Consider the following 18,979-nt stretch of genomic DNA (forward strand, 5'->3'; position numbering starts at 1 on the left):
GGAAGACAATCACTTTGTTACTGCTGAGCTCAATTTTTAGTTTCTCTACATATATCGAAAATGTCATGATATGGCCAAAATTCTGACATTGAGTTTTCAACAGATTTACATGTTTTAGACAGGAACGTGATTGTTGGGAGATACTTGTGTGTGAGGTGGGACTCATGGAGATGATAACTTCGAAAGGAATATCTCAAATGATATGAGTCTTAGCACAGTTACAGTTTTGTTAAATTCTGGAAGACTTTTGGTTTTGATCCTGTATAAGGATCAGAATTTCAAAACCACATCGTTACGAAAGGAAAATTCATGTGCTGGAGAAACCAAACATTTACACCTCCGTCTTACTTATTATGTAAAATCAGTCAAGATGCTACTGGTGAAATAACCGAAATTTCGGCAAGTTAAACATCAGACTTGTTGTTCTTTAAATAGGGGCTTCAGTTGGAATGAAAAATAGCATTCTATATATACAGTCAAGTCGCCAACCATACTGTATGCTGCACATTTTTTCCCCAATTAAATTTATTTGAACATAAAATGCTTCAACTTATAAGCACAGAAATTTCCTAGCACTCATCCCAAATTGGTATGTAAAATGCAAATGTGCTCCTGTGGAGACACCGCTGGTCATGCTTGAGTGATGGCAGGAGAAAAGCAAAAGAGCCTTTAGCTTGTTAGTGAAACTGTCAAAAGCGATCTAACAGGGCCACGTTAAACAAATAAATAAATAATTGTAAAGCCTTGGTGCTTCTTTGTGAAATGCCAAGATCGGCCCTGCTCTTTTTAACAGATTCAAAATGCATTGCATAATAAACGTATATATTCTGTTTTTCAAGAAAAATACGCTCGGGATAAATGCACGTCATGCATGGCTCCTTACTTTTAAGTGATTTTTCCCAGCTGTAATGTGAATGACCATTTTAAACAAAAAGTCAGCTCTAAAACAATGCATCAAGGCCAAATATTAAAAAGTGAAAAGTGAAGGCTCACCTCCTTCTTCTGCCTCAAGTTCATCAACCGAAGAGCACGACACACCCATCTCTTGGCACTTTTTGCCATGAGCTTTTGACTTCATGTGTTTTGTCAGATTCCCTGGTAAAAGAGACCACAATTACAGTCAGTTGACAGAAGCCAGACCTTCATTTAAATGACATTTTGTGGGGAGGATTATGGGAGGAAACTATTCCTGTTATTTAAACTATGAGATTAAAAAGTTGACTTATTGATCTAGGTGCAGGGGTGTCCAACTCCGGTGCTGGTGGGCCGCAGTGGCTGCAGGTTTTCCAATTAATCATCTTCTTAATTAGTGAGCTGTTTTTCCTGCTGATTAGCTTGATTTGCCTTTGTTTTAATTGACATGACTCAGACCCCTTAGTGGTTTCTTTTTCCTTAATGTGCAGCCAAACAATAATGAGACACAAAACAAGCTGCCACATGACCAGCTCACCTGAAAATAGAGAAAGGTGAAGGTCTCAGTCATGTTGGTCTGCTCAGGTCACCAGAACATCTTGACGGTGGTCTTAGAAAAACCGAAAACCAACAGTCTGCTATGGCAGAATGAGAGCAGCAACAAGTCATGGTATTCAATAACAGCTTTAATTAACAGCAAGAATTGGGTTCTCATTAAGAAGCTGGTTGGAGTATGAAATCCCAGTTCATCTTTTGGCTCGTTTCACACATCATTTCTGTTTGGCTGCCATTTAATGAAGAAACAAATCAATTCAGAGGACTGAATCCTTAAAAACAGGGCTACAAAAATGAAGGGAAAAGGAGTTAATTAGCAGTGAAAACTGCTCGCTGATTAGGAAAAGGGTAAGAATGAAAACCTGCAGCCACTGCGGCCCACCAGGACCAGAGTTGGACACACCGATCGTGGGGCATGATACCACATTGGGTGCAAGAGGTCCCCATCTTAGTTTGGTCCTTTAAGTAAGGCCACAATGGTTCCTGTAGCATTAAAGAAAAAAGAAGTGGCTGTCTCTGCTTTGCCATCAAAAGTTGTAATGTATTTTGACCCTATAAGCTACTTTGGACAATTGCAACCACCAAATCAAAAAGAATAAAAATGCAGGCAGTCATATTCTTTGCATTTAAGACCTTTCTGTTTCTTGGCTTTCTGCTCTTGCCTTGAATTGCAGCCGGACAGTTCGACATTTGTGACTTGACCCCACTTGTGACATTTGAGAGATCTCAACCTTACAATTTACAACTAATTCCTACTAATTTACTACAATTTACCTTCAATGTACTACAAATTCCAACTCTTGACAAATACAGTAAATGAATGGAAACTACAATCGAACAAAGCAGGTTTGGAAAATGGATGGATGGTAATGACATCACAGCACAAAAATTACTTTCTCTTTTGCTTTTTAAAGTTCCTTGGTATAGTGTAGAGTGTTAAAAATGCTACCTAAAATCAGATTGATTGAAAATTAGCATCACTTCTAGCCTGAAGCTGTATACACACTTAGGCCTGAAGTGAAGGCACACTGTCTTTTGTTGTGCGGGTTGTGTGCCCCCCACCAAGCCCCAAGCTGATGGCATAAAATGGCCACACTGACAAAGTATTTGGAATGTTATATATGTAATTCATACGTATATAGTTCTGTCAGTCAGTCAGTCATTATCCATCCATTTTCCAACCCGTTGAATCCGAACACAGGGTCACGGGGGTCTGCTGGAGCCAATTCCAGCCAACACAGGGCACAAGGCAGGAACCAATCCTGGGCAGGGTGCCAACCCACCGCAGCAGTCATCCAACCCGCTATATCCTAACACAGGGTCATGGGGGCGTGCTGGAGCCAATTCCAGCCAACACAGAGCGCAAGGCAGGAACAAATCCCCGGGCAGGGTGCCAGCCCACTGCAGGGCACACACACCCACACACCAAGCACACACTAGGGAGAATTTAGAATCGCCAATGCACCTAACCTGCATGTCTTTGGACTGTGGGAGGAAACCCAACGCAGACACAGGGATAACATGCAAACTCCACGCAGGGAGGACCTGGGAAGCAAACCCAGGTCCCCTAACTGCGAGGCAGCAGCACTACCCACTGGGCCACTGTACCGCCCTATAGTTCTGTCTATTATTAAAAATTATTTGCTAATAAAAGAATGTGGAGAAAAAAAAAAACAAATGTGGCAAGTTTGACTTCTGGTCCGTTGAACTGAAATTCTTACTTCATGATTAACCATTGTGATGGATGGTGGTCGGTGCCATTACCCGACCGGATTGCCTCTGTAATGGAGGGACAGGGGGAGATGACTTAGGAAGAGCGTTATCTCCCCCAAACTGCTGTTTAGCAGTCCCCCTGGGGTGAAACAGCCCCTCGGAGTCCCACAGGGCTATATGGGACTTCGTATTGGCCGGCTCAGCGTTGTTGGGTTCCAGGGATGCTGCCAGGGGGAGCTGCACAGACCTACTTTGGGCTTCCGCAGTAATTCTGTGTCTCTTTAATGATCTACCTGGAGTTCTCCCACGTGCGGCCTAAAAGGAGCCAGCTACTTCACAGAAGAGAGCCTGAATCGGGAGGAGGTGGAAGAAGCTCGCCTATGAGATGTGGAGAAGGAAGGGGATGGAGTTTTCTCAGCTTGTGACTGCTGGTATGTGTTAGGGAGCCTTTCCCTGAATAAAAGGCGTTGTGTTGGACTGAACTGCTGTTTCTGCCCGTTTGTGTCCAGCCCCCTGATTTCCATACCGTAAACATTCTTACCTTTAGTTTTGAAGGCAAAGTTGCAGTACTTGCACACATAAGGCCTAACGTCTGTATGTGTCCGGATATGCTTCTTTAGCATGCTAGGCTTCTTGCAGCGAATCCCACATTCCTCACACACGTATTTTCCTCGACCCCGGCCACGAACGTAAACATATTCCTCATTGGATTTGTACCTGATGGACAGAACAGTAAAGAGAGAAAAAGAGAGAGGAGGTTAGCTGCTCGACGCAAAGCCAAATGCAAGCTCCTGCAGCATAAAAGAGACACCTGAAGTGAAAAAGCCATTCTTAACTAGAAATAACAAGGAAGACAACCTTCCCATTATTTCCTTAACATGACCGTAATGTGGTAGATAATGGGACCACAGACACCCATGTCACTTGAACTGCCAGAGATCCACCTGCAAAAATATGTTAAAAAATGCACCACAAATCTGTGATTTGTAAGTCACTTTGGATAAAAGCTTCAGCTACTTAAATACATATGAATCTAACAAAAGCAAAAAAAATTTATAATCTGCTGTTGCATATGCTTATGACTATATTTTATATTTTCTAAACCTAATTAATGAGATTTCCGAGACATATGGACCTGGACCTTATCTTCACAGTATTAAGCAACAGGTAAGAGCCAGCCTGGTCCATCAACGGGCCTGCTCACAAACCAGTTTAAGCCAGTTGAAATGAAAGATGTGATTCATCCTAAAATGCACCTTCTTGAAATGTGGTAGGAAAGGCAGAGAGCGGCAGACAGAAAGTGAAGGCACAAATTCTAGACAGTGACCAGGCCGGGCTTTCCATCCAGTCTCCTGATAGCAAAACATCTGGAGGTTGCTCTCTCAGCATACTGTTTGTAATTGGTGAATAGTGGCACTGAAAAAAAAATGTGGCTAAAACCATAAGTTTTGAAAAACAATTCAGCCTTTATTCATAAGTAGTAGTGAGAAGTCAAGCAAAATGACACCTTTTATCGGCTAACTAAAAAGATTACAATATGCAGGCTTTCGAGGCAACTAAGGCCCCTTCTTCAGGTAAGATATAATCTTCATAAGTAGTATAAATGTATGAGTGGTGGCCTGATTGAAGCAGAGAAGAAATCTTTAGAAGGAAATCGGACACACGACCAAAAAAAAAATCAGCCATATGTTACCCTCTGCATCTGAGTATTGAGCGCATGACAACAGTTGACACCTTCAACCAATCAGAGGGCCAGAAATGGCCTTATGACCTCATCGCTGTACCTCACAGAGCAGCATGGCACAGCACTGGAGGAGAAGCCAAGGAAGGACAGCAATAAGCGTCAATTGACATTTGATGTGGACTTTGAAAGCAACTCTTGTCTTTTCAGTGTACTGTATATGGGGGGGTCTGCACTGTTTCTCAGTTGTAAAAGAAAAAATGCACTACATACTCTGTCAACACGAGGCTGTCTGCTTTGTAAAGCCAGCATGACTGAAAGCTACTTGAAGTAAATTGGGGCTGTTATTATTTTTCACTTTAAGTCATCTTTTCCAGGTCAGATGTATGACAAAAGCACGCCAGTCAACTAGAGGATGTATTGACGTAGGTGTGAGTTTTGAATGTGACTGGGGATTAAACTCAAGTTGCCCCGAGGCACCTGCAAGGTGTTGCGTGCAACAGCAGGCCCAGTGCATGACATTCGTAATTTACTTTATTGACTGAAACAGAGGACCATTCATTATTTTTAAGAATAAGTCAGCATGCTTCAAATGGCGCAGTAGTAGTGCTGATGCCTCACAGTAAGGAGACCAGGGTTCACGTCCCGTGTCCTCCCTGCATGGAGTTTGCATGCTTTCCCCGTGTCTGTGTGAGTTTTCTCCGGGTGCTTCGGTTTCCTCCCGCTGTCTAAAGATATGATTGCCGATGCTATATTGGCCCTGCTGTGTGTGTGTGTGTGTGTGTGTGTGTGTGTGTGTGTGTGTGTGTGTGTTTGTTCGCCCTGCGATGGACTGGTGCCCTGTCCAGGGTTTGTTCCTGCCTTGCATCCTGTGCTATCTGGGATAGGCTCCAGCACCCAAAAAACCTGGTCTGGATCAATCAGGTTCAGAAGTGACATGACTTAAATTGGGGCTGATACACTAGTGTGAATGTCTTGTCACCTTATATTTATATTGAGTTGTTTTATTAATTTAAGAAAGCTGGTTCTGGCATTGTGATTTAAGCTGAGCAAGTCAACTCACGGCATCAACCTCACTGAGAGTTCAACCAAATGTCTTTTGGTCAAATACAGTAGTCTCGCTTATCCAACCTTCGCATATCAAACATTCTGTATTATCCGCTGAACCACCGGAAAAAAAAAAAAAAAAAAAAACACACCAATCGGCAACAAGAACTGCAAGTTGCGAGCGTGAGCTTTGTCTATTTTTTGTTGCTAAGTTCATTTTTTTCAGTTAAATTTTTCAGTTGTTTTGTTGTAAAACATGATTACAGTGGATTATGTGGCCAGCCCTATCTGGCGCATGTGCGTGTGTCTCCCTCACGCGCTTGTGTGTGTGTGTGTGTGTGTGTGTGTGAGCGTTTGAGTGCGTGTGCATGTGTCTCTCGCACGCGCGTGTATGCGCGTTTGTCTGTTGTGTGTGTGTCTCTCTTTCTCTCATGCATGTGTGTATGTGCGCGTGTGTCTTCGTGTGTCTCTCTCGCGCGCATGTGTGTCTGTTTGTGTCTCTCATTCTCTCTCACTGCACAGGGAATGCACAGGGAGAGACTGAACATGTGCGGAAATCATCGGCTTGCACAAACTGAAAGGGAAACTGGCTTGTTCTTATACCGAGTGCGTGGTCCTGAACAGAGGGAAAAGTTTGGTGTACTTTTTGGTCATAACCCGATTTGTACGTGTTCAGAGACAATCATGAACCAGGCCATTGTATTAGGTTCGTAATGTGTAAAATTATAACATAGTTTGACGTTTAATAGGCTTTTTCTTAACACCTCCCATTATCCGACATTTTCGCTTATCCGACGTTCTGCCTGCCTGTTTATGTCGGATAAGCAAGACTCTACTGTATGTTAACATTTAGATGTGCAGCAAACCAACTTTGATGTTATGAACAGTTAAGGTTAAAAAAATGTTTTTGCACCTTTCCCTTTGCCTTTAGAATAAAATTGTTATTTTTCTCTAATGCTTCTTTAGGGTTGGGAATCCAAATTTTGTGTTTATTTCTCAACTAGCTGAAGCACCCAACATTGCCTGGGTATAAATAAATGGGGAAAAACTTTTGTAACTTCAATATGGCTAAACACAACCTGCGTTAAGACAAAAAGACGTATTCTGTAATCTGCTAGTAACTGTCATCCAGATTAGCTGAGAAGAAAATGCTATACCAGTGGTCTTAGATGAGATTTCATTTTCGCCAGTATAAAACTCTGTAAGTGCTGATAAAAGTGTCTCTCTTTCAGAACTTGCATACTCCTGCAGCCTGATGGGAATTGTAGTCCCGTTGTCAGTGCTGATTTTTGATTTGGTAATACAGTTCAGAAAGAACACAGATAATGTGTCAGGTGTTTATCTTCTGGTTCCTGAAATTTTGCATGCGTTTTTCTGACTTTTGTGTCTGATTCTTAGTTTGTGTCTTTAGTTGATACTTTAGCTCTGGTGGATTTGATCTTTTTGATTTTATCTTTTTAACAGATGCGATTTTGCTTACACTGGTACAAAACTTTGTATGTGCTGATAAAGGTGTCCTCCCTTCAGGACTTGCATACTCCTGCAGCCTGATGGGAATTGTAGTCCCGTTGTCAGTGTTGATTTTTGATTTCTCCCCTTTTATTAAAACCCAGTAAGAGGCAAAACAGATGAAAATAACCCAAGTCATAAACTAAGCCTTGCAGAGCTCAACATGTAGATTTTGAAAGCGGACATAGTTTTAGATATGGCTGGGTGGACAGGAGTGGTGAAGTGCTGCCATAATGTTCTCCGCCCTGTGCTTTGTTCATCAAATGTCTTATATTAAAAAAATATATATCATGACAGGTTGCTATTGCGGTAAAATTCTAAGTATGGCAAACCTCAAAATATCTTATGCCAGTAGTCTTTTTATTAGAAACATAATACTGTACTTTCAAACACAGCCCATCACTTTTTGTATTACTATATCAAGAAAAAACACTGAATTAAACAATTTTCATTTCCTAAGAAATAAAATGTGACTAAAAAACATAAATGAAGCTGCTGACCCACACAGATAACCTGGACACTATTCACCTAATTTGACATTTCTGTTTGCATTTAATAAATAAGATAGTTGCCCTTTTGGACCACGGCTCAATTTCAGACTCACTTACGACAGACAAATGTCGTGTTTCCCATTTATGAATAAAATAAACATTCCCAAGTTATTCGATGCAATATTACTTCCTTATCTTAATTGGCAGTTAGCGCCTTGAAATGAAATTTTCAAAGGGCTTCAAGCTGTAAACGTACCCAGCAGAGTCTGGTCAAGCAAAAAGATGAACTGCTGGCACTGCCTAAGCGCCGTCCCTCTCCAACCACAGATGATGTTTCTATCGCTTCCTCTCCAAACAGTTGCCAGGCGACGGGAAAACCTAAACAATGTGTTGTTTTCGCTCGACCCTCCTGAGCTCAAGGCTTTCAGCTGCACTCCCCTTGGCAATGCAGAACAGTAGGCCCTGATGTGCTCCAGAACGGGGCCGTCTGTGAGCAGAAGGCAGAGAGCACTGGCAACCGCGTCCATTTATCACTGATGGAATCGATCGACGCATGACTGAACGAACTCACTGCCAGCTTTCTAAAGATTTCATGTAAGAGAAATTAACAGATGGATATTAGCGCAGCAAAGACTTCCCGTAAAAATGTAATGTCCTAGTTCTGGTTCAAATGCAAACAGTAGAAAAAAGAAAAATAATCAAATACAGCATCTGAATAGCAAAGCACTTATAGACCACTACTCCTGAAATGAACATTATATACCAAAGACCAAATAATGACAAATCTGGCCAGGAAATCATCACTTTTACTTTGAGAGCTTCTTCAAAACATAGTTATTAATGGATGAGGTGTTAGGGCTGGTGTTTACAGCCCCATGGCGGTGAGGCAGATCATGGTGAACGGTTTAACCATCTGGTCAGGTCACTGCCAGTGTGGAGTCTGAATGTTCACCCTGTTGTGTGCATTGGTTTGTATTGAAGTGGTGTTTTGTCTTCAATTTATGCAGCTATTCCAGTTTATGCACTATAACATGGTTTTTCATCAATGATGTTTTTTCTGATTATGTCTTTATGTAACTGTAACTGTCCTGGAGGAATAAAATCTTAATTGTGAAACTGTAGGCACTGTATTAAAAAGCATATGCAATCTGTCTCGATTACAGTGAAGTCTTTTGGGGCTCTTTTATACACATCAAACCTGTCTAACTTCTTCTGTGAATTCTTTCTTTCTTGTTATGTAAGGTGCTATATAAATAAAATGTAATATAATTTAAGTGTACACTCTTAGTTTAGAATGATGACCTACCTACATCTGCGCATGCATTCTTCCTTTTCTGTTTACAATTTATAACCTAATAATAAAAGGAAATGGGGATAGCAAGAGAATATACAGAGAAAGCACAAGGATCAAAGCTTTTAGGCAGAACCTTCCATCACCAGAATAGCTAACCAGTCATCTGTGGGTAACATCACAAGATCTGGAACCCCAGGAGGGTTTTTTACATACAGAATGGCCTGTCAAAAAGACCAGAGAGCAATATCGGAGACAATAGATAATGTTAGAGAAAGAGATATCATTCCATCACCAAAACAGCTAACCAATTATCTGAGGGTATCATCATAGGGTCTGGAACCACACATGGGTTTTTTAACATAAGGAATGGCCTGTTCAAGAGACCAGAGAGCAACATTAGAGACAAGAGACTTATTAGAGAAAGAGAAACAATTCTATCATCAGAATAGCCAAATAATTATCTGTGGGTAACATCAGAAGATCTGGAACCCCACATGGGTTTTTGACATAAACAATAACCTGTCTGAAAGAGCAGAGAGTAAGACACAAGGGATTTGTCTGGGAAAGAAGTGCCATTCCATCTGTACATTGAAGAACACAATCCATGCATCAGCCTGACTGCTGCATCTAAAAGCTCCCCACAACAACATCCTCTTTAGAAACTGCATTTTGTTCAGAACTATATAAAATACACACATATTATATATACTATATATACAGTATATATATATGTATATATATATATATAAAATCCAACATCTATCTGTCCGCTTTTCACGAGAGAACTACTAACGGATTTAGATCAGGTTTTTTTTCTATAATTTGCTTGAACATTCCAGTTGATTTTGCAACTTCTCTCATCACACTAAGAAGAATCATAATTCGCTTGCAGGAGCGATTTAGTCGTACTAATCCAAGACAGAGGCTGCAGGCCAAGGGGAGGAGGAAGTGTGACATCAGGAGTGGGGAATCGGTCTACCTCTACGTTTTGGAGCGTAACTTGCCTCTGCTTAGTTAGTGATATCTTTTTGTTTATTAATTTTTAAAGTTTTTTCTGTTTCACTACCATGTGGAGCCGCTGGAGAATGCTAGTATATATATATATATATATATATATATATATAAATAAATACATATAATATAAAATATATATTATATAAACATATATATTTAGACACGAATGTGTGTCTGTGGATCACCCTCAGGGCTCTTCTAAGGTACCACCCCAGGCTGAGAGGGGTGCTGTTGCTAATCATGTCCTCTCTTATTGCCTCCATAAGCACTGAGAAGATGCCAAGTGAGGGCAACTGACTCCGCCCCTTCCAGGCTCCCACCTATAAATTACAGGGTCAAAGGAAAGAGGGGTCACTCTGTGAACAGAGTGCAGCACAGCACGGAGCTCCTGCACGATTGACCATCCTGAAAGAACTAGACCTTGAAATCCATGTTTGGCTACCTTTCACTTTCTGTTTATTTCCACTATTTATTTTTCTGCTTGCACTTTTGTTGGATTTTCAGTTTGAAATAGATGGGGGGGCTGACCAGGTTGGTGCCCTAGCATTTGTCAAGCAGGCTTGTGTTTCCTTGCTTGACCACAATATATATATGTTGGAGAACATTTTCAGGGCATAAATGCCAAGTGTAATTCCACTCCTGCAGGGGGCGCTGTCATCCGCAAAACGTTCCCTCTTTTTCATCCCCAGGACTGAAGATCGCCCTCCCAAAGGTCTCTGATGTCACTTTTGCCTCTGGAACAAGCCCCACCGCTTCAATGACAGCTATCAAGATTCAAGCAAGCACTTTGGCAAAATAGCAAGGAGGCATCATAGTGCACAACAATTAAATGGTTAAGACAAAATAAAAGGAAATACTGAAGGTCATTGGCAAAGGAAACATGAGGAGTTACTCGAAAGCTACTCAAAATGCCAAAAGGCCGCTTAGCTAAAAAAGATAAGCCTCAGGTGACTGACAAATAACAGAAGATGCCATGCAACAGCACAAAGAAGGCGTGGCCAGAAGACAAAAGGCGTGCGGAAGGAGTAGAGATGAACTTGTCTGATCGCCAATAAATTTTTCTTCACCATATTTAAGCTGCGTTTTGATAAACAATGTCCACATTTAGCATCACCCTATGGGACCAGGAGCCTCAGGACACTCTCCAGTTCTCTTTCTATTTTTAACCAAAGCTTAAATGGCAGTACAATTGTTACATTATAATCGCATTAATATATTATAACATCTGTCTCTAGGCATAACTTTACTTTGAGTATAGTCCATGCAGAAAGAAGAATTTTACATGTCTCTGCATGTCGTTTCTGCTGTCTCTACATCGCTGTAGGGGAAAAGATGCAGCCAGTATGGACAAATAGACTGAATAAGCACCTGAACTTTATTCTGAAAACTGAGAAATGAAAGTCTTCAAATCTGAGAGTTTTCAGGCCATGAGTATTCAAAGACTACCCTGGTGTGACTCTTACTGATCCAAATGAATTGTCCATCTTGGAGGTTGGGTGCAGTAGACACGGGCAGCTTGCTTTGCTTTCATTTGTCATATTCGTGGGATGTATTGGAAGATGGGGAGAACAAAATAAAAGTATAATGTATCTTTTTATGATCAGTATTTGGTGGTGGGTTAGCACTACCACTTTACAGCTTGACTGACCAGGGGCCTCATGCATAACGCTGTGCGTAAAATTCACACTATAACATGACGTAAGCACAAAAGCCAAAATATACTTACGCACAGAAAAATCCAGATGTAGGAATCTGTGCGTACTCCAACTTCCGCGTTCTTCCACTATATAAATCCCAGTCAGCATGAAAAGTAACGCACGTGCACACGCCTGCTGTCCCGCCCCAATTCCTCCCAGAATTACGCCTCTTTGAATATGCTAATCAATATAAATCACCCTTAAGCTCAGCTTTCTGTGAAAAGACAATGGGAAAAGCACGGGGAAAAATATAAGAATTTCAGTGAATACCAAGTGGAGGCAAAGGAAAAACATACTATTTGTTTAATTAAACCGTAGTATAATCAACAAAAGGAAGTTGATCGAGTGACATAGCGTGTTGGAGAAACTTGAAAGCTCATTTTCACAAAGTCACACAGTGCCCAAAATAAAAAAGAAGTTGTCAGATATCAAAGTCGCCGTAAAAAGGTGAGTCGTAGCCCACCATCTGAGTGTCATATGAAAGCTTATTAGGGTACAGAGGAAAAAAAAAAGGAACACAGTGGGAAAAAAGCACAAAATGTCAACTTCAGTGTAGAAATTTCCACTTTAATCACGTAGTTTATTTTGTCATTAAAGTAGAACATCATAAACTTCATCTGAAAATCGTTTAATTAACCAGTTTCTCAAATCACATCGTAATTAAAGTAGCACGTTAAATGCTTTGTTTTGTATGTGTTCTTCTATGTGCTCTATGTGTGTGAATCACTACGTGCTTCTTAAACTGGCTCTCTTCCTCCGACAGGACACAGAATCCATTACATTTATGATATAACAACTCTCTGAATAACTAAAATACTGAGATATATACGTGATATAATTTCCATGATGATAGGAGTGGGTTTCACGGCGCAGTGATTGTGCGCGACCTTCGATGAAATTATTTATTGCAGCAGTACTCATGGGCGCTAGGCTTGTGGGCCCTGGGCAGAGAAAGAATCGGTAGCCCCTTCGCCCGCCAATGTCAATATGGTATGTTATGAACGGCGGATGGCCACGTCCGTTGCGGACACTGCATAGCTGCCTCGTGCTCATGACACAAGCGTTTAACTTTTGTTGAAATTTGCCGCTGCATTTTTAGCTGTGCTGTTATTTTCTCTTTCTGTTTTATATTCAATATGTATTGGCTTGGCGGCCCTGTGCAGGTGCACAATTTGCACAAGCCTAAGGCCACCCCTGCAGTACTGTCGCTTTCAAACATACTAACTCCAATTTCTGTCCTTCCTTTTCTTTCTCCAAGTAGCCAGTCGCCACACAATCAGCTCTGTAATAGACATTAAGCCACCTGTAAGCCTATAACGTCGATTCTTCAAAACCTTTAAGGAACTTTGAAATATCTTCATAGTACATGTTTAATTATTCTATCCTTCACGCCAGTCCCAGTGAAGCATACAGTGTGAGGCAGGAACAATCGTGAGCGGAGCGCCAGATCCTTGCTAGTGTAGCAACACTGTGTCCTTTCATTATTAACAATATAGATTATTTAAATGAAGTTAAAGTTTTATCTGTATAATATAATAAACATATTTTGCTGCATTTCATCTTAAAAATGATATCGTCATCACTCCAGTTCTTAAATCCTTATACTCGCTCCCGGTTAAGTTTAGGGCAGATTTCAAAATCCTCCTTTTAACATATAAAGGATTAAATGGCCAAGGTCCGGCTTACTTGTGTGAACTTATCATGACTTACAAACCAGAGCGCACATTAAGATCTCAAGATGCCGGTCTGCTTAGGATTCCAAGGATTAATAAAATAACAGTGGGAGGTCGAGCTTTTAGTTACAGGGCCCCTAAACTGTGGACTGGTCTTCCTGCTACAATAAGAGATGCCCCTTCAGTCTCAGCTTTTAAATCCCAGTGGAAGACTCACTCTTCAGTTTAGCATATCCTGACTAGAGCTGCTGATTAACTGTACAGACTGCATCTCTGTTGTCAGTCATCAGCACTAAAACATAAGTAACATGACAGTTATAATTTGATACTAACCCTCACCTATTCTGCTTCTCTTCTCGGTACTCAAATGTGGCACTTGGTGCCATGGCCCACCTGCCAAGTTGTTGTGCCTGCCTATGGTAAAGTCACCACTGATGGAGGAACGCTGGAATCATGGTAGAGAGAGGTCCTTTCATTGGATTGGCTGGCCCAGCACTGTTTCAGCCGTGAAATGGCCAAATGGAGGAGGCAGCTTGACGGATGAGGTCTCCAGGACTCTAAACAAATCCAAATCATATTATGTGATGCCATCCACTGTTAAATTCTGCTACATACTTCTAAAATTTTTATTTTTATACTGTATTAAGGATTTGTTCTGTTCTGTGTATTGTATTGTATTGTATTGACCCCGTTCTTTTTGACACTCACTGCATGCCCAACCTACTTGGAAAGGGGTCTCTCTTTGAACTGCCTTTCCCAAGGTTTCTTCCATTTTTTTTCCCTACTGGGGTTTTTTTGGGAGTTTTTTCTTCTCTTCTTTGAGAGTCAAGGCTGGGGGGCTGTCAAGAGGCAGGGCCTGTTACAGCCCATTGCGACACTCCTTGTGTGATTTTGGGCTATACAAAAAAGTTGATGGACTGATCGAGTGTGTTTAGAGCTCTTGGGATGAAACTGTTCCTGAACCGCAAGGTCCGTACAGGAAAAGTTTGAAGTGTTTGCCATGTGAGAAGCAGTTCAAATAGGAAGCATGGCTGAGGCAGCGTGTGCTTGATGCTGCATACCGATAATTCTCTTTCCGATCAGCTGCTCCGAGTGGTGCAGTAAGAGTTATATGGAAAAAGATGATCCGCTGTGGCAACCCCTAACGGGAGCAGCTGAAAGAAGAAAAAGAAGGTGCAGTGAGAGTAACAATGCTAAAGCAGCTATGGTATTTGGAAAAGTTTGACCATTCCGTGGACCATTATATTGTTACAGGTTAATTACAATCAGATGCATTAACCTAATGAACAATATGCGGTTAATTACAGTGTATTTATAACCTGAAAAAGGAAGATAAACCACACAGGAACAGTAGCACTGCTTTGATGCTGGGTGCCGCCAGTCTGCAAAACTGAGCGGAGAACTTGCATACGACAGGGTATGAGGTACCGTGGAAATGTGCGTGGCTTTACGCCAAGTTTAGGTTTTATACATCGCGATTTGAACACAGAAACGTTCTTACACAACATTTCTGTGCATACTCATCATTTATACTTGAGGCCCCAGACCCTTATCTGCCTGGAGCTTGGATGTTCTCAACATGTCCCTGTAGGTTTTCCTCCAAATATGTTTTGTTTTCACCCACATCCCAAGTACATGTGCTCAAAACTGGTCTGCTTGGACTAAGTATAGCACACGAACCTGGCGATGGGTTGGCATATCATCCATAGTTGATTCCCACCTTGAACCTGATGTTGTCAAGGCAGGCTGCTGCTCCTGTAATGCTGAATTGAAATAACTGAATTTACAGAAAAGCTGGTGTTACCACCTAGGGCATTGTAGCACCCCAAACCCCAGACACAACCTTAAACACACAAGTCCTAAGTTTAAATAAAAGGTTTCATTACTAATAATTACCTTTACAATGGCTTCTTAATATTGTTTGCACAAGCACAATGCAAAAAAACAACTTCCCTCTTCTTTCCCATTCCTTCACTTTTCTCAGGCGATCTTTGTCCTCTTCCACCCAACTGCAACTCGCCTGGATGAGGCACAGTGGCTCCTTTTATCTGAGACCCGGGAGCATTTCCAGTGCCAGGGTATGGCCTGTAAGAAGCACTTCAAGGTCAAATGGAAGCTCCATAAAGCAGGGATCACAGATTAGGGGAAGCACCCCCTGGTGCAGGGGTTGCCAACCCTGGTCCTGGATGACCACCGTGGCTGTAGGTTTTCATTCTAACCCTTTTCTTAATGAGTGACCTGTTTTTGCTGGTAATCAACTTATTTTTAACTAATTTGAATTGACTTGCTCTTGAAGACTCAGACCCCTTATTGTTTCTTTTTCTTAATTAGCAGCCAAACAATAATGAGATACAAAATGAGCCAAAACAACTGGTGTCCACCATACAATATCTGAAAATAAAGAAAGATGAAGGGCTCAGGAATGTCGATCTGCTCAGGCCCCTAAAACATTTGACCAGTGCTCTTAGAAAGAGAAAATCAACAATTTCAGAAATGTCTGCTAATGCACCACGAGAGCAGCAACAAGCAATGGAATTAAAGAACGGGTTTAATTAACGACAAGACTCAGCACCTAATTAAGATGCTTGTTGGAGTGAAATTGGTTGGAATTAGAGGCCCTGGCTTAGTTGGTCTTCTATTGGTTCCCTCACTTCATATTTCATTTCTGTTTGGGTGCCATTTAAGGAAAGAAATGAAGCAATTCAGAGGAACGATGAAGAAATTCAGTGGAACAAATCTTAAACATGCAATTCAACAAAAATGAGTTCACAAGAAGTTAATTAGCAGCACAAACAGGGCATTCATTAAAAAATAGGGTGAGAATGAAAACCTGCAGCCATTGTGGTCCTCCAGGACCTAAGTTGGTGACCCCTGCCCTGGTGGACCCCAAAAAGGCTGCCCCATGGGACTACATTTCCTAGCAAGGCATGTGGGTGTCCGTACTGTCAGTGCCGCCCAGGAATGCTGCCACCTAATGTGTCGAAGGAGCATCAAGACATGGTAGGTTGTCTCCACCTGTCCTTCCATCATACTGGCCTCCCAGCCAATTATTGTTCCTCAGTCCAACCTTGCTACACTAACATCTCCTGCCCATCTCCTGGATGATCCTCACCTTCCTTCTTGTGCCTCTGAAAGGCTGCTCTCCTTTCCAGGTAAGGAACCTTGCCACATTTTGGCTGGGACACCTGCCCAAGTGCTCTGTCCATCACCAAGGAGAGATGCTTTGTACTTCAAGGAGATTCGGATAGTGCCAAGCCAAGAGCATTTTCACTGGATTACTGATAATACCATGATTATTTTAGTTCAAATTTAGTATAAATGGTAATTCCAAAACTTAATTTACTGGAATTAAAGCCAGTTTATGTTTTAGGCAATGGGGAATTCCAATAAGGAGGAGCACGTTGTAAAAACGGTGAACTCTGCCTCTCACTTCCAAAACACTTTAATCTGCTTTGCATTTTTTATTTCTTCTCTCAGTGCTTCAGTTTTCTTCTCTCAATTCCAAAGACACACAACAGATTAAACGGTGATCTGAACTGGCTCAGGAATGCAAGTGTGTGTGAGTGTGTGGTGTCCACCGTTTATTCCTGCCATGTGCCCAGTGCTAGCAGGAAAGGCACTACAGTCCTCTGACTCTAAAAACAGAATCAAGTGGGTACATGTGAGCCCCTGTTCATGTCTGCTTGTGCCCAGTGATGGAATTATGTCCTGTTCAGATAGCAGAATGCTATCAGGAAAAGCACTGTGCCCTCCCATGGCCCTAAAACTGGATTAAGTGGGCCTGTCGCATTCATGACAACATCAGTAGCTTCTTTTGAATACTGACCCCAGCAGGAATTAGAGTACAAGGGAAATGGTTTGGCCGCTGATGGGGTACAAGCTGTGGTGGCCAACTCAATCTCAGTTACGATCTCATGTTCCAGAATATAACAATAGAATTTTAGTAGAAGTAGTGCACTGAAAAGGTGGGGGGGCAACAGAAAGGAAGCGCTCAGCTGATGTCACCAGGGAGCCCTCGGCTCACAACATTCAGAAGCAGTCTCTGCACAGCTGGCACAAGGAGCTCTTCTAATAGCTCACACTATAAAGAGATGGCTTCTGAGCCACACACTCCTGAATCACGGCTGACCACCATGGTACACATCTGCAAACTGAGGCCCTTTGTGGTGTGAGTCCACAGCAATACAAAAAATCATTTTAACTACTGGTTGGTAAAACACAATATGACAAAGCATTCAGAACTCCATTTAGCTGTGGCTGGAAGAGGCTCCAACACACCTCGACAGCGCAGTGGAATTGTTGCATCTCAACTTCAGTTCCTCATCTGGCTGGGGTCCAAATTTATGTTTTATATCTCTTTTGTTCATTTTACATTCTTTTATTTAAGTTTGGTGCATTTCATTTTTGGTTTGTCTTATATATAAACATCTACACATGGAAGTGTGTGTGTCTGTCTGTCTGGCCCGGAAGCGAGAGGTGGAGTTGGGGTGAGGGCTTCACCTCTGAGGAAACAGAAAACTCGCTTAGCCGCTAATAACGCAAGCAAGGCCAGCATGTCAGCAAAACGAAACCTGAGAAGAAAGACAAAGTCGCTTAACCGCTAACATCGGCAAAACGGTATCCCTTTTACTTTTCCTCCTAATGCACAAACGATGCGAGCATGTCGGCAAACCGAATCCTGCTAGGAGAGAGATGCCCATAGTCATTCCTTTCAATTACCAGACATCTGTATATTTTAATTTTTTTTCTGACGATTTCAATAGTTTCTTGGACCCCGGGCTTTTTACAGTACAGGTTTGCACAGCTAGTCTATGTACAAAAGCTGCCTTTGTTATGTTCCATGTGTTTTGTGGGTGGTCCCCCAGGAGGCAGGGTCATCTGTAAATCACCGCCAGGAACTTAATTCAACCCTGCAAATCCAGAGGGTCTTCCTAGCAAATCCATTTTGAATGCGCCCTGGAGTTGTTGAGTTATCTGTGTTTTGCTGTGCTTGAAACTGTTTGTATATTTATTAATTCTGACCTTCCTGCTGTTTCTTTTTGAATTCTGTTTTGGGACTTTGTTTTACTTGGATTGCCTTTGTGCTCCACAGAGCTTCATTGTGACTGGAATACTTCATGTGAAGAATACATCTTGTATTTTATAAAGATGTAGTGCTTGCCCTTATTACTAGCCGGGATTTGATATTGATATCCCCCTCTATTGGGCAATTATGTGTTTGGGACTACATATTTTGGAACTCTTCAGTGCTTGGGACACCTAGATTATGACAAAAATAAGCAAGTTATGGTTCCACAAATCAATTTATATTGCAAGCAGACACTCTTATTCATCCATCTACTCAACTTCTGAGACCACTTAATTCAATTCCAAGACCCAGAGTCAATGCCAAA

General features: G+C 41.7%; 1 protein-coding gene across 5 annotated transcripts in view; it reads right to left on the minus strand.

Moving 5' to 3' along the window:
- Positions 1–18,979, minus strand: part of LOC120517927 (transcription factor HIVEP3) — a 512,318-nt gene that overhangs the window by 26,134 nt on the left and 467,205 nt on the right. For all 5 annotated transcript variants that reach the window (XM_039740449.1, XM_039740447.1, XM_039740450.1 and 2 more), the window contains 2 exons: positions 3,722–3,897; positions 994–1,095 (listed from right to left, as the gene is read on the minus strand). In XM_039740449.1, coding sequence (XP_039596383.1) covers positions 994–1,095; positions 3,722–3,897 — 278 coding nt within the window. The remainder of the gene's footprint in view (positions 1–993; positions 1,096–3,721; positions 3,898–18,979) is intronic.

Source organism: Polypterus senegalus, chromosome 17, assembly GCF_016835505.1.
Source record: "Polypterus senegalus isolate Bchr_013 chromosome 17, ASM1683550v1, whole genome shotgun sequence".
Classification (NCBI taxonomy): Eukaryota; Metazoa; Chordata; class Cladistia; order Polypteriformes; family Polypteridae; genus Polypterus; species Polypterus senegalus.